At 41.1% G+C, this 22,056-nt stretch overlaps 1 protein-coding gene across 1 annotated transcript in view; it reads left to right on the top strand.

Annotated features, from left to right (window-relative positions):
- The window catches only part of METAP1 (methionyl aminopeptidase 1), a 33,553-nt gene extending 12,764 nt beyond the window's left edge, over positions 1–20,789 (top strand). Inside the window, exons 4-11 of the mRNA XM_039541898.1 lie at positions 1,586–1,646; positions 2,908–2,999; positions 3,770–3,853; positions 9,765–9,903; positions 13,315–13,446; positions 15,129–15,272; positions 17,432–17,497; positions 18,819–20,789. Coding sequence (XP_039397832.1) covers positions 1,586–1,646; positions 2,908–2,999; positions 3,770–3,853; positions 9,765–9,903; positions 13,315–13,446; positions 15,129–15,272; positions 17,432–17,497; positions 18,819–18,982 — 882 coding nt within the window. The 3' untranslated portion in view covers positions 18,983–20,789. The remainder of the gene's footprint in view (positions 1–1,585; positions 1,647–2,907; positions 3,000–3,769; positions 3,854–9,764; positions 9,904–13,314; positions 13,447–15,128; positions 15,273–17,431; positions 17,498–18,818) is intronic.
- Positions 20,790–22,056: the final 1,267 nt, after the last annotated feature.

The following is a 22,056-nucleotide window of genomic DNA, read 5'->3' as shown; positions in this document are numbered from 1 at the left end:
AAATGAGCCTGCCTCACCTCCACTCCTGGTTTTGAGGGTTGAGTGTTTGTGAGACAGGAGAGCAGGCAGGGGAGGGAGAGGAGTCCAGAGAGGCTTGCAGCTGCTCTGCTGTGCTGCTGTTGCTTTGTAGAGTAAGGGGGGAATTTTTTTTTTTTTTTTTTTTTTTTTTTGGATGGCAGGAGCTCGCGTCCGCGCTGTAACTCCCAGCGCTGCAACTCTCAAGTGTAGCCAAGCCCCTTGTATGATCTTTCCATTCATGGATGTCTAGTATGGGACATTTTATGGTGAAAAACAGGAAGGAGTGAATCATAAGGAATGCATGAGTTAAAATTAATATTAGAGATTGGAAATTAGTTCCACTGCAGGAGAGTAAGGAGAGGAAGGATAATAATTAAAAATCCTCAAATAAACAAAACTTAAGTTTGTTAGAAATTTGTGAAACTATATTGGGGTAGATGTTCAAATTTATGCATCCAAACCCCATTGAAAGTTATGGATTTATGATGTATCTGAGCTGTTTGCTCCAGTAGCAGTATTGCTGCCAACACCACACTGTTGTTCCCATGGCTACAAAGCATTAAAAAATTAAGCTCCTGATCTTGCAAAAACTTGTATATGTGTTTGACTTTATGCAGTGAGTAGTCTCATCTAAGTCAAGGGGACTACTCATGGTAGTGAAGTTACGCTTGAGAGTAATGGCTGGTCTACATGAGAAAGATACACTGGCTTAATTTTAATCAGTCTAAAAACTGGTTTCGTGAAACAAAACTTTGTATAGACACTCATGTTTTGGTTTGAGTGGCTTATTTTGGTTTAGCTTAAATTGGTAATGAATCAATTTACACTTAATCTATATAGGCCCTTCTTAAACTGAAATAAGATGGTCTACACAGGATTTTGTGCTGGTTTTACTAAATCATTTAAAAACACATCTTTAGTTAAACCGATGAAAATTTGTGGGTAGACAAGGCCTAAGTCTTTGCAAGATTGGAGCCTAAACTATGAAAAGGAGAGAAGAAACAGATACTCTAAAATACATTACAGTTTATATTGAGGCGTGGTGGCCTAGCAGCATTTTATTTGTGCATCTGTTTATCTAATTTACTTGTAGTGTAGTCACCAAAGTATCCTCCTGATGTTTTTCTCAATGTACTGTGGATAGGGATGTTATTTAAATAAAACAGTAAAATCTCACTAATTCATACTAATAACTGGAGGATCAATCTGTAGTTAGTGAATTTTGCAAGTTGGAGTAAGTGAACAAACACTGTGAAACAGCAGGGATAACACATCCCAAAATTGACGTGACGTGTGATTTTTTTTTTTTAAATGAAGGCTACTAAAGGTTCTGTAGTATAAAAGCAATGAGGATGCAGACTTTGGAAGAGTGCTCTACCACTAAATCTTTGCTGAAAAATGAGTGGAGAGAGAGATTTGTGTGTGTGTAAACCATAGGGCATGGGGATTAGCAAGGAGTATGATTTGCCAGGTTTAATTGTATTAAATTTTATGTATGTGTCTTTGCTTGTTTTTATTACTATAACTGCTTTTACAATCTAACTAGCTTTGATTGTGATTCATTTAGATGCCAACGAGGCCTGTACCAAGTTATATTCAGAGACCAGATTATGCTGATCACCCACTAGGTAATTTGAAACGCATCACAATTAAAATTTTTTACTTTTGTTGATTTAGGCTGCATGTATTCTTAAAACTTCTTATAACAAAGTAACTGGAGAGAGGAATTTGTCTTTAATAGTCCTTTCATGACAAAATCCTTTCAGCAGTAAGGTTGCATATGTTTCATAGATACTCCAGAACTTGTAGTGAGTTGTCATACACAGATGCATTTTGAACTCTGTTCTCTCAAAATACAGCACTAGGTCTGTGCCTTATTGAATAACAAAGTACATGTAACAAGGGTTATTTCAAAAGTTGACTCACATGACTTATTCCATAAAATTACTTCCAGTGACATCAGGGTCCCTGTTACAAATGTACTGTAAAATGGTCTATAGATATTTTTGCATGACTTGTTTTTTTCAACAGCAATCATTGGAGAAGACGGACAAACTAAGACACCTGGCATTTTAGTGCCGGGCTCTTACTTATGGAGAGAAAGAGTCTTCAAAACCTATTTGGTTCTTCAATTATTTTGATCCTTTTTCTTTTTTACATTGGAAAATGTTAATAAGTTAATGTTAGACAATTAAAAAAAAAGTTACTCAGAATTCATTTTTAAACCTTACACAAACTTAAATTATTTGTTATTAAACTAAATATCAAAATAATATGAAGTATTGATTTTGATAGTCATTATTTTTAACTGAAATTATAAAACTGTGATGTGGCACAAAGCCACAATGGGAATAAGTTGAACACTTTTCCATTGGATGGGTACAGCAATTTTTACAATGTTAGCTACTATCATAAGCCTTTGTAATGCTTTCTGCCTCCTGTAGAAAATTATTCATTCAACTAGCTTGTAACCAGTTCTTCAATCACATGCAAACATATAGCCTTAACTCCACCCTTTGCAATATTACTATATTTTACCAATAGACAGACAGGTGTGTTTCCTTAAAACATCTGATGTTGGAGTTAAAATTGTGTGTTTGAGCAAGACTTTGAGTAATTGGCTGTGGGCATTATGGGTGATTGTGTGCTGGAAATGGATGAGAGTTTGTGTGGAGATGAAGACCTGGGGAGTTTGTCTGGGAAGGCATGTGAATTGAGGCTGGTCAGATGTTAAGGTCGCCTTGACTGGTGAGTTTATTGTCAATGTGTTTGTTGAAAAGAGGTACGTTTGTATTACCTTAAGTACGTTAAGAGAGATTTTTGCTGTGTGTGTATGTTTGTGTGTGTAAAAATTGACCCTAAATATAATCCTTTTTTTTTTTTTTAAAGGCATGTCTGAATCAGAACAGGCACTTAAAGGAACTTCTCAAATAAAAATCCTTTCCTCTGAAGATATAGAAGGGATGCGATTAGTGTGTAGGGTGAGTTTGTTTTACAGAATGTGTATGCTCTCCATAAATGTAGAGAACTTGTGATTTTACTAGTTTATGACAATTCTCCATAAGGGTATGAACTTTGACAGTTATACTCTAGTTATACTCTGAAAAGTTACTGACTAAAATTGGCATGCTTCTGCCTCTGTTTCTCTCCCAGCAACTCCAGATTAAATTTGCTTATTTTGCAAATGAAAAGATAATTTTTCTACCTGTCACCACTGCAAAATCAACCTGAGATCTGAAAGTCAAGCTGGCTACTTTTTGGCTCTGATATATCCAGTAACAAAGATTCTACAATGAGAACTTAGCCAATAATTCTGTTGATAATGTATAAGTGAGAACAGAATTCCACCCCTCTTCCCCCCCCACCCCATAGTTGTTGATGGTGTTGCTAACAGGACTAGCAGCCTCCAAAATAAGTAGATCTGTTGAATAAGAACTTTCCAGTTGTAATTAGTTTCTTGATAATAACTTCCAGGTTTAATTAAGTGGTTCATTTCACTTGGCAGGATTCTATGTCCAATTAATTATAAACAGTGAGTGGGGTTTTCAAAGGTGTCGGAGTGATTTAGAAGTACAAGTCCCATTGATTTCCAGAAGTCCTAATTTTCCCTTTCATCCTAGCACAACTTCCCTAGCATCCTAGTTGTATCCACAGGCGATTGACTGCTCCCCCCTTGGGGGTTACTCAGTGTTCTAGTGACTCAGGCTGTGTATATTTTTTGAATAAGTAGTTCCTGATCTCTCACTTACAGCTTGCTAGAGAAGTGTTGGATGTTGCTGCCATGATGGTGAAACCAGGCATAACTACCGAAGAAATAGATCATGCCGTCCATCTAGTAAGGCTACTTTAACATACTTTTGGAGTTGTGTGTGCTCTTTTATCCCTTCTATTTGGTAGGACTATGTGGTGTGTGTTACTGCCAAAATGTCTGTCTGATTTTCTGTATTTCCAAACTACCTTCAATTTCCAGCTTAAAAAACACCACTCTCTCTCAGTTTAAAGCTACTAGGTAATAGACATTACAACATTTACATAGCAAGAATGTTACATTTAAAACTCCGAACCCCACCCCAAATGTAGAGGCTCCAAAGGTCCCCTGCCAGGAATCACACTGGGGAGCTTAAGAGAACAGGGATGGAGCTGGCTGTTATGCAGAATCCATGAATATAGCTCATGTTGACCCAGTAGCCTCCCCTGCTCTGGAACCAGCTGCCGGGTACAATTCAGGCAAATTAAGGCTCAAATCCAGCAAAATACTTTAAGTCTAGTAAGTGCTTTGCTGGATGAGGGCTTAAGTTGTTCTAATTTATTTTGATTGTGTGGTTTTCATAAAGTCCACTTAAGAATTTGTTTATATTGGGGCCAGGGTTACTGTGGAGTGTACAAAGAGTGCAGCAGTTCCTGCAGATCTTGTAATGTCAGGTGCAATTAGCTGAGGCGGAGGAGCCTTATGTTAGCTACTTTGCTATCTGCATTTAGGGAAGCTGGGCCAAGAGCAAGAGGGAACAACCTGATTTGAGCTGAGAGGAGTGGAGGATGCTGAGCACTCCTGAAGATTCATGTTTAATATGGTTTAACAGGGATGAAACTAACTTACTCTTAAAATTTTCAATAGGAGCAGCTAGCTTGTAAATTGTTAGAGGCAAAAAAAATTAGTGGCTGGCTAGCCTTGCATAGAACCAACTGATAGCAGTGAATAATGTTGTTAACTGTTTCAGGAGCAATTTTATTTTTCCAGAGTTACCTTGGGCTTATCTACACTACAAAATTAAGTTGACTTTATCTAATTTGACCTCAAGCCTCCAAATCATAGAATATCAGGGTTGGAAGGGACCTCAGGAGGTCATCTAGTCCAAGCCTCTGCTCAAAGCAGGACCAATCCCCAGACAGATTTTTGCCCCAGATCCCTAAGTGGCCCCCTCAAGGATTGAACACACAACGCTGGGTTTAGTAAGCCCATGTGCAAACCACTGAGCTATCCCTCCCCCCTTTAATTAAGTTGGTTGTGCGTGGCCACACCGTGCTCATTGGCTTGATGGAGTGCGTTCTCACTAGCAGTGCATCATGAGTAGCTATCCCAAAGTGCAACTTGTCACAGTGTTTTGGAAAGTTTGTGCAATTCCTCATGGGACCAAAACATTGTTGCAGGGGAGAATGGGAACATTGCATTGGCATCCCATGATGCCCTGTGCTCCCTCCCTCATATCAATGGCAAACAACACAGTGATTTTCGCGCCTTAAAACTGCCATGCATATGCCATAATCCCATAAGCATGGAGCCTGCTCAGTTGAGCACTCTTGCTGTGAGCATCTCAAACACCTCGTGCCTTCTCCTGCAGTATTTCCAGAGCCAAGGTAGGGTCCATTGCGTGGAAAATAATGCTGTTCTGTAAGCAGCCCTGCTGCAAGCCATTGAAGAAAACAATTCACAGTTGCTGCTGGCAGTCACAGAGCAGCTGCACTCTGAGCACCGTTTCTGGTCCCGTGAAACACAAGCACTGACTGGTGGGACCTCATCGTTTTGCAGGTATGAGATGACGAGCAGTGGCTGTAGAACTTTTGAATGTGGAAGGCCACATTCCCGGAACTTTGTGCAGTTTTCCCCTGCCCTGCAGTTCAGCAACACAAAAATGAGAGCTGCTCTGACAGTGGAGAAGCGAGCGGTAATCGCTATTTGGAAGCTTGCAACGCCAGATAGTTATCAGTTGGGGGGAATCAATTTGGAGTAGGTAAATCATCCGTGGGAGCTGCTGTGCTCCAAGTATGCAGAGTCATTAAGCAATTTCTGCTACAAAGGGTAGTGAGTCCGGGAAATATGCAGGACATAGTGGATGGTTTTGTCATGATGGGGTTCCCTAATTGCGGTGGGGTGATAGATATCCCCATCTTGGCACCAGACCACCTTGCCAAAGAGTACATAAATCAAAAGGGATACTTTTCAATGGTGTTGCAAGTGCTGGTGGATCTCAGGGTGCAATTCATCGACATCAACATAGAATGGTCGGGAAAGGTTCGTGACACGCTTATCTTTAGGAACTCCGGTCTGTTCAAAAAGCTGCAATCCGGGACTTTCTTCCCAGACCACAAAATGAACATTGACAATGTTGAAATGCCTATAATTATCCTGGGGGGACCCCACCTACCCCTTGCTACCATGGCTCATGATGCCATACACCAGCTGTCTGGACAGCAGTAAGGAGTGGTTCAGCTATAGGCTCAGGAAGTGCTGAATGGTGGTTGAATGTGCCTTTGGTCATTTGAAGGGGCGCTGGAGAAGTCTATTAACAAGGTTGGACCTTAGTGAGGAGAACATCCCCGTGGTTATAACTGCCTGCTGTGTGCTCCATAATATCTGTGAGGGGAAAAAAGGGAGAAACTGTTCCGCAGGGGTGGGCAGTTGAGACAGATCGCCTGGGAGCCATTTTTGAGCAGTCAGACACCAGGGCAATAAGAAGAGCACAGCAAGGGGCGCTGCATATCCGCGAGGCTTTGAAAAGCCGTTTCAGTAATGAGTCACAGTAATGTGAGCTTCTTGTCTGCATTGTGCTTTCTCAAACCTTCACCTGGCTTGTATCACTGTCCCTGTAAAACCACCCCCCTTCCCTCCGGCCCAAGCCCCCTGCTTCTACTCAATAAAGAACAATTATTTCTTGAATCAATTTACTTTATTTAACAAGCATAAGTAAAGAGGGAGAACAGGGGGGAAAAAAGGTAATCTTGGGGAAAAGGGGTTGTAAAGTTGGAACGGGAGAAACATTTTCAACTGTGAACATAGCACCACATTTCAGACCATCAAAGGTCTGTGAATGGGCGCCTTCTGTTCCTTGTACCCACCCCTGAGTTAAGTGAAAGGGATAATGGACTTTTCGCCCATGCCTCATGGAACACTTGGGGGAGGGTGATTCTGTGCCATGCGATGCTGGCTGCCTGTCCACCAGGGTCTGCAGATGGACTCTACCCTCCTGCTTCTGTTCCTGCAGTTCAACCAGACGCCTCAACATGTCTGCTTGGTCCCTCATCATCTGAAGCATCTCATCCTGTGCTGCACGCTCTCACTCATTGCAAGCTTTCCTGCTCTCCATGTTCATGTCTAACTTCTTGGACAGTGAAATCCTCTACGCTCTCAGCTCTGTGTCAGCTGTTCCAAAAGTGTTCATTATCTCAGTGAACGTGTCCTCTGCATTTTCTCCTCCTTCTAATCAGCGAAAGTCTGCTTTCAGGTGTTGATGACACGCCGAAGGACATATTTCCAGCTGTCAGTCATGAGGAAAATATAAAGGAGCCATTGTACATGAATAAAATGTTTTCATAGTAAGGCCATTTCCATAAAAAAACCAACAACCTTATTACACTAGGTGAAGCCATAACATAATCAGAATCTGTAACCATTCACTGTGCCATTTTGCTGCTCCAGCCAGGTGAGTAGTGCCCTTCCCCAGGTCATGGGTGACCGCACTTTTAATGAAGTTTATGGCAGGCTCATGTCGGGAGCAGAGATAGCTAGTCAAACAATGGCCCTTTCCAGTAGCACCATGGGAAGCTGGTTAGAAACGGGGTAGGGGGAGGAGGGGTAAATGTTTTCACTCCCAAATTGCAGAATCTCTCATGTGGGGCCCCAGTCCCATATCAGCCACTTTAAACTACTTGCTGACCCAGGCCGAGCACAGTAAAGGCACATTAGTGGCAGTGTGGTTTGGTGATCCGGAATGTAGGGGGGGTGGGTCTACATGCCCTCTTCCCCCTCCCGCCCCTCATCCTTGTAAGAGCACTTTTAATGAGAACTTCCCTAGGTGATCCCATGTGATATCAGTCTCCTGAGGGTAACAGAGGTGGAAAGGAAGGAGATGCTGCAAGTGTCCGGGTATAGACCCAGTCCTTATGCTGCTATGCTGTGTACTGCAATGATGCCAGCAGAATTAATTCAGGAGTTGCATTGGAAAATGTCCTACCATGGTGGAAGAAATGAGACTGCCCTGCCCAGAAACTTTCTGCAAAGGATTGCAGAATACCTCCATGAAAGTTTCCTAAAGATATCCATGGAGGATTCCCAGGCTATCCCAGTCCACATAAACAGTCTTTTCCAGGGGCTACCCTCTGCGTAGCTAGAGGGCCCTCGTGTAAGCAGAGAACCACAGCACCTCACTTTTTCTTCACAGTAAACATGCAATTCCACTGAATGTGTAGCCTGCTCAAGTTTAACTGGACTTTGATTGTAACTGTATACTCACCAGAGGTTCCTTCCCCAGCATCACAGTCAGCCACCGTGATGTTCGGTGACCCACAGGGCTCCAGGGTTAAAAATATTTCCTGGCTCTCGGGGAGAATGGATCCACTGCTCACCTCTCTCCCATCCTCCTCCTCTTCCTCATCCACCATATCATCCTCCTTGTTGTCTCTAGACTCTCACACCGGTGAGGTGTCCACATTGCTTGTGGGGGTGCTGGTAGGGTCACCCCCAAGAATCCCATGCAGCTCGTTGTAGAACTGGCATGTGTGGGGTTCAGCACCAGAACGACTGTTCGCCTCCCTTGCCTTCTGGTATGCTTGGCTAAGTTCTTTTATTTTCACACGGCACTGCTGTGTGTCCCTCGTGTAGCCCTTCTCCCCCCATTCCCCAAGCAATCATTGCATAGATGTCAGCGTTTCTTCTACTGGATTGGAGCTCTTCCTGCACAGACTCTTCTCCCCACACAGCGATGAGATCCACCACCTCCTGTGCAGACCAGGCTGGAGTGTGTTTGCGGCGTGTAGTCTCCATGATCAGCTGTGCTCAAGCTGGCATGTGACCAATGCTGATCAAACAGGAAATGGGAAATCAAAAATTCCTGGGGCTTTAGCAGGGGAGGAGATGTTTCCTGTGTACCTAGCTGCAGTGCAGCAGAGTTGAGAATGATCTCTACAGGGCTCACAGATGAGCATTGTGGGACACCACCTGGGGGGCCAATTAAATTGAATTACACAACGCTGTGTCTGCACTACCTCGCAGTCGACCCATGAAAATCGAACCTCGTACTATGCCTCTCCCAGAGGTGGATTACAGACTTAGTTAAACTGATGAAAATGTGTGGGTAGACAAGGCCCAAGTCTTAAGTTGGCGTAAAGGACCCGCTAGTGTAGATGCATACATTAACAGGTCAACTTACGGTGACTTCCTTCGACCTAACTTCTTAGTGTAGACTGTGTCTGTGTCTGTATAGAACGTTTAAACTGTTAGAGAAAGACAAAAGAAGTTAGATAATTAAAAAAAAAAAGTTTTAAAGGCATGGTGCCAACTTAAATTTTGTTCAGCCTTTACTTTTTGTAAAAATAAAATTTCATAAAGCTGTAGGCTAGCCAAAATATTTCCATTGTTTAAAAAAGCACCCACTCCAAAATAGTTAGCTTTTAAACTAATAAATATGCCCACAAGATATTTAACAACCCAAACATTGCAGCACTGATAACTGGCTATAAACAATATAATGGCAATAAACAAAAGAAAATAAATGAAGTTTGTTTCATACTGTCAATATTGAGAGGAAATGCAAAAAATAAATATAAAAAAACTAAACTAAACTGAGAGTGAGCATGTCAGGAGTCTAAACAAATTGGGGGAAAGAAAGCATTTGAGGAAATATTTTCAAGCATCACTGCTAATACAGAGAGAATTTAAAATATCAGCCATACTGCAAATCTGTTCTACTCCTTTATGAATTACTTTGCTAATCTAAAGTGTAATATGTATATGTTTTCTAAATCTGTTTTAGGCCTGCATTGCAAGGAACTGCTATCCTTCCCCGCTGAATTATTATAATTTCCCTAAGTCATGCTGTACGTCAGTGAATGAAGTGATCTGCCATGGAATTCCTGACAGGCGGCCATTGCAAGAGGGTGATATTGTTAATGGTAGGTGATGTAAAAGTCAAACCTTTCAACAGCTCTGCTTGCATCTAGTCTTTACAGCTGAAACACTCAGTGGGGCAAAGTTTTGATTTAGGATGGCGTATCATAGTTGGAAGTTATTTCTTCAAGCATGTTTTGTTTTTCTTTACTCATTAGTTAGCTTTTTTGTTATGTTTAGCATCTACATATACAAATTCATGGATTGAGTAAAATTTAAACTAATTAGAGTTGGACAAAAGATTAATTTTAACAGCTTTTTAATTATAATAGTATATTTATTATTATTATTTATTGTGATAGTGCCCAGGAGCCCCAGTCATGGATCAGAAACCTGTTGTGCTAGACAGAACAAAATGATGGTACATTGATTGTTTTAATGGTAGAAATAATTATCCTTGATTAGTTTGGGATAAATTGTTTGTTAGGATGGTTTTTGATCATAGTTATTATCATGTTATGTCTATTGTATAGCATCCTAGTGGCTCAGGGTGTTTTATAGAGACACAAAATGGCAAGTCCTTTCCCAGAGGAGCTTGCAGTCTAAGTGCAATCTTATTTTTGATTGTGGTGTTCTGGGCCCGTGAATCTTTTGGCTGGATGGAGTACTTTAGAAGTAATTTTTTAACTTTTACTTTTTGCCTTTTTTCTTAGCTTTGACAATGAAAATAAATGAAGCTAGTTTCACTTTTGTTCATAGTCCTTTTCACCTCCGGTTCTCACATGGGACTACTTGTGTGTATACGGTTAAGTGCATGCCCAGATGTTTCCTGTATGGGGGCCTGGGTTTCTGTTTAATTTTGTTTGTAAAGCAATTTTGGATCCTTTTGGGTTGAAGAGCATAACATAAATGTACAATGATATTTGGTCGATACTGTCACGGTGACAGGGCTAGCTGTATCTCTGTCTCCTTTCTGTGGTTTCTGAGTACAGCCCTGTAGTATCAGGCCTCGTGCCTGCCCCTTTCTTGGGGTGGAATTCTTCCACTCAGGCCCCAGGCTTCAGCCTTATGTGGAACAACTGTGCTTCGCCAGAAGGCCCGACTGGGTTTGGCACCTGCAGGTTTCCCTTTGGGAGCTGTGATCAGTAGTAAATACAGTAACCAAAAACAGCTTTCTTAAATCAAAGCATTGTTCAGTCTTAATAATGGGAATAAAACATAACATAAAGGAAAAGGGGTTTTAAAATACTAAAAAGATAGACATGCATGTAGTCCTTCCTAAAGCTAACCGTCTCTGTGGAAGTTTGGGAAGGCCTGACTTCTCCAGACCTCCAAGGGCGTTTGTGTGTCAGTCTGTTCCCAGGGAACAGCTCCTTGACAACTGTCTTCCCCCTGTGGACAGAGAGTGACTTTTTTTTAACTGTTTTAAGTCCTTTTGATCCGTTGGCTCCCAGCACGGGGGAAAACCAGTCTATAATTTGGCTGGCACCTAGAAGTAACATCTTTGCAGCTAAAAGCTCAGGCGTTGGTTTAATGACTCCCAAAAAGTTTACTGAGAGGTTGATTGTGTGGATCCATTGTGATACTGTCCAGCTAGTTTCTCACAACCCTGCTATTAAACTAAACCAACATATGCACCTAGTAAACATTCTAGTCATCAATATAGTTGTCATATAGCCATAGTCAGATCCCATACAGTATTCATACATTATTGCAGTTCGTCCCCATGTTCTTCACAGATACCTGCCATAATCACTGTTGCAAAATAATTCTCATACATAACTCTCTTTTCACACGCTCATAACTTTCTGAAACATTCCCTATTTGGGGCTGAAAACTTCCACAGTCTGTCTCTGTCAAAATTAAAATTTTAGTAAACTTTTTTTAGAATAAACTTTTCCCATTCAAATAAACTTTCCATTCGCACTGTCTTGGACAGGACTCCATCAAAAATAACTGAACTTTGTTTGTTGGTATGGATTTAGGTATCAGAGGGGTAGCCGTGTTAGTCTGGATCTGTAAAAGCAGAAAAGGGTCCTGTAGACTAACCTTGTAGACTAACAGACGTTTTGGAGCATGAGCTTTCGTGGGTGAATACCCACTTCGTCGGATGCATGTAGTGGAAATTTCCAGGGGCAGGTGTGTATATATATGCAAGTTTCTTCATGAGGTTGATGGATTTCCACTCCATACGGCTAAATGCAGTGCCTTACATGATGTCAAGTATCAGAGTAAAGGTGTGATTGTAGCACAGGTAGGCAGACCCATGCTAGCTTTAATCTAAGTAGCACGTGTAACAATAGTAGTAAAGATGTGGCAGCACAGGCTTGAACTTAGGGTAGCCGCCTGGGTATGATCAGGTTGCTAGCCTGTGATAAAGGCTGTGCTGCCACATCTTCACTACTGTTGTTATCCATGCTTGCTAGATTCAAGCTAGTCATGGGTATTGTTACTTATGCTTTGCAGTGAAGACATGCTTTTAGTGATCATGAAGGACTGTTGCCTGTTTTCATTTGGAAACAAATGGGGTTTGATTTAACAAAGAGGTGACAGTTTAAAAATTATGTACTGAGCTTGCACAGTAGAAATTACTTATAATGGGCTAAAAGGTAGGGATATTGCACAGCTACTTAAGTTTCGGAGACTGGCAGAGATACAAGAGATTCTAAGGCAGAGGTGGGCAAACTATAGCTTGCAGGCCACATCTGGTTCACGGGACCATCCTGCCTGGCCCTCGGCCCCTCCCCTGCTGTCCCTCCTCCCCCGCAGCCACAGCTCGCCATGCTGCCAGTGCTCTGGGCGGCGGGGCTGGCGCCAGCCAGGCAGCGCGGCTGACAGACATGCTGCTCAGAGCAGCATGTAAGGGGGCGGAGAGCGCGGGGGTTGGATAAGGGGCAAGTGGTCCTTGGGGGCAGTCACGGAACAGGGGGCGGTTGGATGGGTCGGGTGTTCTGAGGGGGGCAGTCGGGGTGGGAAGTGGGAGGGGGCGGATAGGGCGCGGGGGCTAGGCTGGTTGGGGAGTGACAGCCTTCCCTACCCGGCCCTCCATACAGTTTTGGAACCCCAATGTGGCCCTCAGGCCAAAAGGTTTTCCCACCCCTGTTCTAAGGTGTTTATGTTGAATACCCCCCTCCTCCATTTAAATTATACAAAAAAAAATTGTTTCAGCAACATTTAAAGTTGTTAAATCAAGCACTCCGAAATAAGCTTGCTATGGCAGTATTGCACTTATGTTTTCCTTCTGCCTTTATTAATATGAGCAATTTAACTACATAACACTTTTATTAATTCATACCGTAAAATCTATAATATGGACAGTGTGGCCAAGTCAGTGTTACTGGAGTTTTGGAATGTTCTTATTTCTGAGCACTTGGGCATGTAACTCTAGCATTGCAACAGTACTTTGTATTTAATTACTATTGTGGAAAACAAGGGCCAAGAAGTGAGAAGTTTTCTCTCTCTGATGTTCTTTGCAGTGGATATCACTATATATCGCAATGGTTATCATGGGGATCTGAATGAGACGTTTTACATTGGGGAAGTTGATGAGGGTGCAAGGAAACTAGTTCAGACAACTTATGAGTGCCTAATGCAAGCAATCGATGCAGGTAAGTACCATTGCTGAAGCCTAAGGTGTAATGCTATATTGATTTTCAATATTAGAACTCTCGTGTGAACTAATACTTAGGAATTGCTACTGTTACAGAACTGTACTTAATGCATGTTGCTAGGATAATATGCTTATAATGTACAATGCAGAGTCACTCTTAAAATACTGTATTTTAGTTTCTATTGATGGTTCTTGCAACATTTATTTGCAATGAGTAGTGACAAGGAAAAGCAGTAATAATCTCTATTTGATTAACTGATCCATATATATGACACTGTTTGTTTGTTGCATGCAAACATGTATTTGATTCTCTGCAAGATAAATAAGAGTACTTGTCCTGAGTTGCTCAGTCTAGAAAAAAGATAGATCGCATGCTTTGGGAAACCCAGAAGGGGGTAACTTTTAAAATCCCCCCCCCCCCCCCAACATACATTTTCTTTATCAACTCATTTAACAAAAAGCACCATTTGAAAAGTGAAGAAAATTGGTTTTATAACTTGATAGTGCTATGAATTTACTAATTGGGAGCCTGCACCTGTAAGCTGTCTCAGTGATGGGCATCCAGATGGGTTTAGCAGGGCTTCCACACGCACAGTTAGCAGGATAGAGTTCTAGTTAAATTTGTTCTCTGAGAAGTATATTTTGAATCTCTCTCTTAAAAATGCTCAAAATAATTATTCCAAACCATTTTGTTTGCTTAACTTTCTGCCTCATGTGGACTGCTAGAGGCAGAGTCAAATTTAAATTTATACTCCTGAATGAATGTTTTTACCTGTTACTGTTACAGCTAACATCTAAAATGAGATGAGAGACACATTTCTTCTCTGTTTTTTCATGGTGTTTATTTTGTGTACCTGACAGTACTATGTGTACAATTGGATTCTCTTGTTGTTTGTGTGGGTCTTTTACCTAGCAACAATACAGAGAGATTTTTTTAATTTTTTTTTTTAAATAGGAAAATGTGATTGCTAAGCCCACAAAAATTGTCTGGGGAACTCAGGGGCAGGTGTAGTGTCTCAAACAAGTTTGAACTCTTTCTTTGAAATCTAGTTGATTTCAACTATGTTCCTTTAAGATAGGAACTTGTGTTTATGAAAAATTCATTTTTTGGTGGAGAAGGTATTTCCCTCTATCTCTCATTTGTCTTCCTCTGTGTGAGACTGAGACAATAGAAGACAAGGCCCCCTTTGGTTTCCTCTCCCAACTTGTCAGACTCAGCTCATTTGCACACTGAGCTTCTGTTGAATTATATTTAATGCTCTATGGTGCAAGAGGCTGTGCACAAAGGCAGATGGACATACTGGCTATTGCTATTATATAGCTACTGATAGCTGAAAGCCTGTGTTGTCACACTGGTATAATTCATAAAGTCATGTGTAAAAAAAGCCCCAAAATGGCTGAGAACTTAAAAATTGGATGGTAACAGACCGTGAATCCCAGTGATGATTGTACCTGGTCATATTCTAAAAAAGAGCCCTACACCACGCTTGTAGTTGTTTCCATTACTTCACACTGACTCACCAGACATTCTAGGCTACAGAGTGATGCCTAGACAGAGTGGCAATCCTGGAATCTTATTCTATAAAGAGATGCAGGTGGCAACCTTTGCCTGTACTAAGTAGATGGTAAAATGTGTTGAAGGAGGGCTCTTTTTAAAATGGTGCATGTCTTATCTTGCAGTAAAACCTGGTGTTCGATATAGAGAGCTGGGAAATATTATTCAGAAACATGCCCAAGCAAATGGATTTTCAGTTGTTCGGAGCTACTGTGGGCATGGGATCCATAAGCTTTTCCATACTGCTCCCAATGTGCCACATTATGCCAGTGAGTATTGTTCAGTTATCTGCTAGTGATGAATAAACATGATTAACTTTTGTTCCTCTCATACTAAAGTTGTGCACATGGCTTGACAGCCTGTCACTTTAGATTTTTGTATTCACAGAGTGATTTCTTGAATGTTGGATTTAAAGTATGTTATGAATGTGCATCTGCTTTGGAGGTGGGGAATGGACCCTAGCTGTGGAGGATGAGTGACAGCTTACCACATGACCATTCACAATTTTGTTGATTCAATTACTCAGTTTTCTTAGTGCTGGCTATTTGGAATGGATGGGGTTGAGCTGAAACTTTGATGACCTAGAGCCATGATCATCAAGTTTGGGCTGCTGTGGTAGCTGTATCTGTTTTGGATCCCTTTATCTCCACTTGAATTACTTGTGATGTGGTGTGCTCTGGGATTTGGAACAGCACAGATTTCACTGCACGCCAGTATGTACCAAAGTTCAGTGAGGGGGAGGGATGTCTTAGGCTGGCACAGCTGGACTCAGTTTGGAAGATGACAGTGCACCAGCCAGAGGTTTGCAGTCACAGCAGGGGTGAAATGAGGAGTGAAAGTAGGGAAGAAAGAGAACTTGAAAGACCAGTGGGGAATTGAGGGAGGGAAGCAAAGGTCACTTAAACCAACCAGTTCTCCAATGACAAGCAGCTCCAATCCACTCTAGCTGCTGAGCTCCCCTGACATGATGCCTTCTCTCCCATAGCTTCCTACTCTTGACAAGCTCTGTATCACACACAGATGGTTGTGTTGTTGTCATGGATGATAACATAGAAGTCACTGCCTCTTGCTCAGGCCCTTCTTAACATGTCAGCTTTAATGGGAGTGAAAAAAGAGATCATCTAATGGTATGGTGGAAAAGTAGTACTTCCTTTTTGTTTTAGTTTTGTCCTATAAAACTCTGTGAATACCCAGTCTCTGTGGAAAAGGAGGCATCTTATACCAACCAAAAAAATAAATTATTTCTGGATATTAGCGACAATGGACATTTTTTTTTTTTTGATGGAGACAATAAGCAAGCTTCATTTTGTGGAGAGAAAGGCATTATTTTCTTTAGGCTTCGGTGAGTGACAGAAGCAAAAAGGAAAGATTCAAAGCAGAACTGTTAATGAGAAAAGAGTGGAGTGGCCATTCCTTTCTGGCTAAACTCAAATAGATTTTTTTTTAAGGGAGAGAGGGGGAACCCACCAAAACCACTCAATTTAGTCCTCAAATTCTGCTGAACAAGATTAGAGGAAAAATCTACAACAAGAGGATGAAACTGGTACAGAGACAAAAGGGTGAAGGCTTAGCGTAATTGCTTGTAGCATGCAACAGCAGCACATGATCAGGATAAAGGGAAGCCTCTTTAAGTGTAAGATATACTGTACTATATTCAGTAAATCAGTCTGAAGACATAATGGTTGAAATTTTTCAAAGCCATGTAGGTGACTTAGACATAACACTTCCATTAAAATTGATACTTCTCTATTCAAACTTTATTAATATACCTAAATCCCTATACTGCTTTGAAAATCTCCGCTAACACCTTAGCTAAATAAAATGTAATGCAAAAATAATATGTAACAGAATGACTCTTTACTTGCCAAAGTAAACACAAAAGAACTGTTTGTTGCCATGTCTCCTCTGGACAGCAAGATTATCTGAATCTCATCCCCTCTTGACTTTTGTATATCACATTGCTCAGAGGAGTATCAACAGTGATGGAAACAAATTGACATTTTAAAATTTTCTTTGAATTTTTATTTTAAACAATTATACTATAGGCTTTTTATTCAGACTGCCACTTGTGCTTTTTCACCATTTAAAAAAAAAACAACTCTGTAGGAGTGTCTACATTACGTTTGCTCATCGCTTTCATGGAGCGAAAGCTGAGGTTTAGAAAAGACAGGAATTAATTGCAAGCACTTTTCCTGAAATATAAGTATGACAAAAATTTATACTAGGTTGAGAAGGAAAGGAGGGGAGGAAGATCGAAGTATAACCTGGAAGAAAACGGGTTGCTCTGCAGTGCTGTTTTGACTTTTCTGCTCACCTGTCCTAGTTCAGGCATACACTGCATTAAAGGGATTCAACCTTCTATACACCCTCTGTCCTTCACTCTTGAAAGATGTGTTCAACCATAATTCAGATTCTAATTTCATTTCAGAAAATAAGGCGGTTGGTGTGATGAAGTCTGGTCATGTGTTTACAATTGAACCAATGATCTGTGAAGGTAAGTGGCCAGGAGTTCGAAAGGGGGCTAAGTAAATAGAACGAGAATGTGGGTTTTGTTGGATTTCATTTGTTATGGAACTTCCTCTAAACTAGGGGTGTCAAACATATGGCCCATTGGCCATATCCAGCTCTGAAGGCCCTTTCTTTCATCCTGCAGCTACCTTTGTAATTTACAAAGGGTTCCTACCTGCAGCTGCCTGGCTGTGGCAGTTCTGAGGGGCTGGGAGGGAGCTAGCTTAGAGCTGCTGGGGGAGCCTCTTCTGGACTGGACACAGGACACTATTCCCTTCCCCTCCAATATCCTAGCATTGAAGCTTCGTGCAGCCAGTGGGGATGCCATAACCCCCTACATGCCAGGGTTCTGAAGAGGCACCTTTTCAGCCCTGTCCCTCCTCCCCCATTCTCCCCACCAAGCCTTGTTTCTCTACAAAATCCTGCAGGAACTGGGCTCCTTCTCCCTTTTTTCTGTCCTCGCTCCTTCCCTGGCCCCCACCGACATTCCTTCATTCTCTGTGTTCTACTGTTGCTGAGTCCTGCAGGAGCAGGTTCTGGGAATTAGGTGCATTTCCATTCCCCCTGTTCCAGGGAACAGGATGGGGGCAGTCCTGGATGGGAGGAGGAGAGATTCCTCATTGGGAGGAAGATTGAGGGAAATGAGAGAATCTCCCAAAGGTAGAGCCGGTGTGAGTGTTTTCACTGGTGAGGAAAAGTGAGGCTGAGTAGGGAGAATTCATAAGAAGGTGGAGGGTGTGACCTGTATTGGGGGGGGGAGGGGAAAGCAGAGGTGAATTAATGGGCAGAGGGAAGGAGGTTTCCTAATGCATTTTTTTTTAAAATACATTTAATTGTCTTTAAATGTGATATTGAACTTGGCTAGCTAGAAAGACACACTGTGATCTGACTTGGACTCCAAAATTTTGCCTCTTGCCAGTCAACTTTATACCCCCAGCTTAGGGACTCTCACTGCCATGGTAAGTCTGCTGCCATCACAGGATGAGGTTGACAACCTTAATAAGCTCTAAAAGAGTGTAATGACTGAAGTGAAGAAAAATGACTTTGAAGACTCATCTGCATTTGTTGTCTTTCATATGTTTTGCTGTGTATTATTAACAGCAGGCATGGTATGGCAGTGATAGAAGCCAACTAGATTATTATGCCCAAAACTGGAAGTTGTAAAAGGCTTCTGACGAATTGATTCAATGTCTAATACACATTCATATTTATAACAATCACCGCATCTATACTATTTAGAAGGGACACATTTTAAGAACTAATATTATCCATAATTTGTTTTAATCTTTACATAATTATCTTATTAGGTGGGTGGCAAGACGAAACTTGGCCTGATGGCTGGACTGCAGTGACAAGAGATGGAAAGCGGTCTGCGCAGTTTGAGCACACTCTTCTGATCACAGATACTGGCTGTGAAATCTTAACTCGGCGGTTGGACAGTGTTCGTCCTCACTTCATGTCCCAGTATTAGTTTAGACTGAGCTGATGGATCTGAATGATATCTTTTGTCTCTGTACTATGCATTTTATTAAGAGTACAGAACAGAGGGGGATTTTATCATTTGTTTTGTTCTCATTGACTGTAGATAAGAGAGGAATACAGCATTTGGTATATATCTTGAAGAACCTGACCCAACATCTGAAAAAAGGAGAGAAGTATTTAAAATATTTTCTGCTTCCCTCCTACCCACAACACTTGTACTGTATTTTTTTATTTTTGTTTTTCTTCAGTTGCCCGTTTAGCACCTTTCTTTCAATCAGACCTGCAGTTGTTTCTGTCACATGCATGGTATTAGCTAGAAAGTGCAGGTTACTTTCCCACTGGGAACTTGACGTGTTGGGCATCAAGTCTTTTCTCACTTCTTCAGTGTGCCCGGCTTTTGTCTGTGTATGAATGGCACCTGGGATTTTAAGTGTTTCTCCTTCCAAAGACCTGCTTAGCTACTTCTGCAAACAATGGGCTTTGTTTATAACCAGAGAGGGGGAATAGGTACTTAAAAAGAGGCACATGTTGCCATGATTCATCTACCTTCAAATTTAGTTCTGTCCCATCTCTTTGTCAGTTGCCTCTGCTGTAATTGAGACCATAGACATCTTGCTGGAAATTTAGTGCTGATTTCTTGCTGTAAAATTACTAAAATTGCTTCCTGCAAAGAGCTGCCTTTTATGAAGAGCAGTGGTTGGTAGAGTTCGGTGCTCCAAAAGTTCACTGTGAAACTGCTATTTCATACTTGACAGGGAAAGGAGTGAGCCAATTAACCAAGAAAAAAAAATGATTTACAAGCTCCTGTGTGTTTTTACTGAGGGACCTCTCCCCTAGAGATATTAGGGGATGGGGATTGCAAAGTGAAAGACATGACAGCAAGATGAATTTCAAAACTATTTCAAAAGAATGCTCACGTTTGAGTGAAGAGGAAAAGTCTTAGATACTACTGCTGCTGTATTAGTTGTTTTCTTGAATTTTAAGAAAGTTTTTAAGTGAATTTTGTGCTCTTGAAAGGTGTCAGGCTGACAGGCCTGGAAACTGAAGTGCTTTGCCCTCAGACCAGATACAGCGTGGGCAGCAGTAGTGCAATTTTCCCCATGCTTCTTGACTAGTATGTCACCCTTCTGATCTGAAAGCTACCATCTCCAGGACTATGGGAATTGATTAGCCTCTGCCCCCTACCCTTCTCAATCTGTAGTGTCTCTGCTGAGATTTTTTTCTTTTCTGAATCAGTAATGAAAATTTCACCCACAGTTACAGACCTAATGTCTGTCTTCCTTACAACACTGTAGTGCCAGAAAAACTTAAACCAATGAAGACAAATCAAATCATAAAATCATGGGCATAAAGTGCACATTTTACTAGGTGTCTGACTTCTTGTCACGTAGGGAGCCTGGTCTTTGAAGGTACTGAGTGTCCTCACCTCTCCTTGGCTCCTATTAAACTGAAGGGCAGTTAATGCTTCACAAAACTGGACCTATCGTGGTCACAATGAAACACGAAACTTGCCAGAAAATGTCTTCTCTTCCCACAGTGCCTCAAACCTTTATTGCTGTAAGAGTATCATTGTGATAACATTTTCATTACCTTTATTATTTTTAATGATACAGTAAAAAATGACCTGAAATGGTTCATGTGTGCGTGTGTAGATTTTAACGAAAGAGACTGCAATACTTGAGTGGAATTACCTGTGTTCAGTGCCATGTATGTAATGTATTAAGGAGATTAAAAGTCGGGATGACTATCATGGAGATTTGCCCACCATGCCAGTCACCTGAGTGGGTACAATTGTCTTTCCTTTTTTGTGTCTGCATGCATGACAGGAAGTCTTGACTTTGGCATATAAATTAGGAGTTGTAGCTTTTTAATGGAACCTGTATTTTCATAATATAAAATGTACATAGCATCTCTGAGGCCTGGACATATGCAAATTTGTTTGAACCTGTCCAAATCTCTACCATAGATGCACTTAAACCAGTGTAGATAAATTCCATTAATTTAACGATGTGCTAAACTGCTACAAGCATGGTTTAATACACATCTATGTTAAGTATTTGCACCAGGACAACTAAACAGACCAATGCAACTTCAATATAGACAATCCCTGATCTTGTGCATTCTGCAGGTAAGCTACAATTACAACAGCATTTCATATTTATATCTGCCTCTGGAAATTTCCATTACATGTGTCTGATGAAGTGGGCATTCACCCACGAAAGCTTATGCTCCAATACATCTGTTAGTCTTTAAGGTGCCACAGGACTCTCTTGCTTTTTACAGATTCAGACTAACACGGCTACCTCTCTGATACTTAACAGCATTTCAGTTATCTCTGAATTAATGTTTATTATATAGTAAGGTCTAAATTTAAATTAACTTTGTTTAAGACAGCCTCCTAGTTTATTTACTAGATAGCAAATCAGTCTGAAGCCCAGATCAGTTTGGTTTTTCTCCCCACTATTCCAGTATTTTTTCCCAGTTTCTAGACGTGTCAAATTATAGTTCTCTTTACAAATGCATACTATATTTCTTTGTCTTCCAAATTTTGGAAATAGGTTAGATCTTATAAAAGATTTTAGGGAAACTGCTTAAATTTCCGTGCAGCATTTAGCAGTTTTTGCTGACTCTTGTGGATATTTTCCAGGAGACAGATTGTTATAATTAATGCTGAAGAACAATGCACTGTATGAAATCAGACAGACACCAGAATGACTAGAAGGGGAAGTGGGGGAAAGAGAAGCAGGGTGAACTCTCCATCCCTTAAATGACTGCCATCGAACTGACTTGGCCTACAGGCTTGTATTACTCCTAAATGGAGTTAGATTTGTCCCATAAAGTTCTTAAAATTGGTAAATTTTCCACATGCTACATTTCATGAGTAGAGTTAGTCCCTCATCAGCACTATTATGAGAACCTTTTGATGATCTATCCCTTCCTTACCTGTGTAATTCTTCAGCAAATGCTACCTCCAAAAAATTACTCTTTAATTAAACGGTCAACTGGTCAACATATTAGGTAAGAACTTAACTATATAGCTTTTAGGCCATTTTATTTATTTTG

The sequence above is a fragment of the Mauremys reevesii genome, linkage group 5, assembly GCF_016161935.1.
Source record: "Mauremys reevesii isolate NIE-2019 linkage group 5, ASM1616193v1, whole genome shotgun sequence".
Lineage (NCBI taxonomy): Eukaryota > Metazoa > Chordata > Testudines > Geoemydidae > Mauremys > Mauremys reevesii.
Note: the sequence above shows the minus strand (reverse complement) of the source record. Positions and strands in the feature narration are given on the sequence as shown.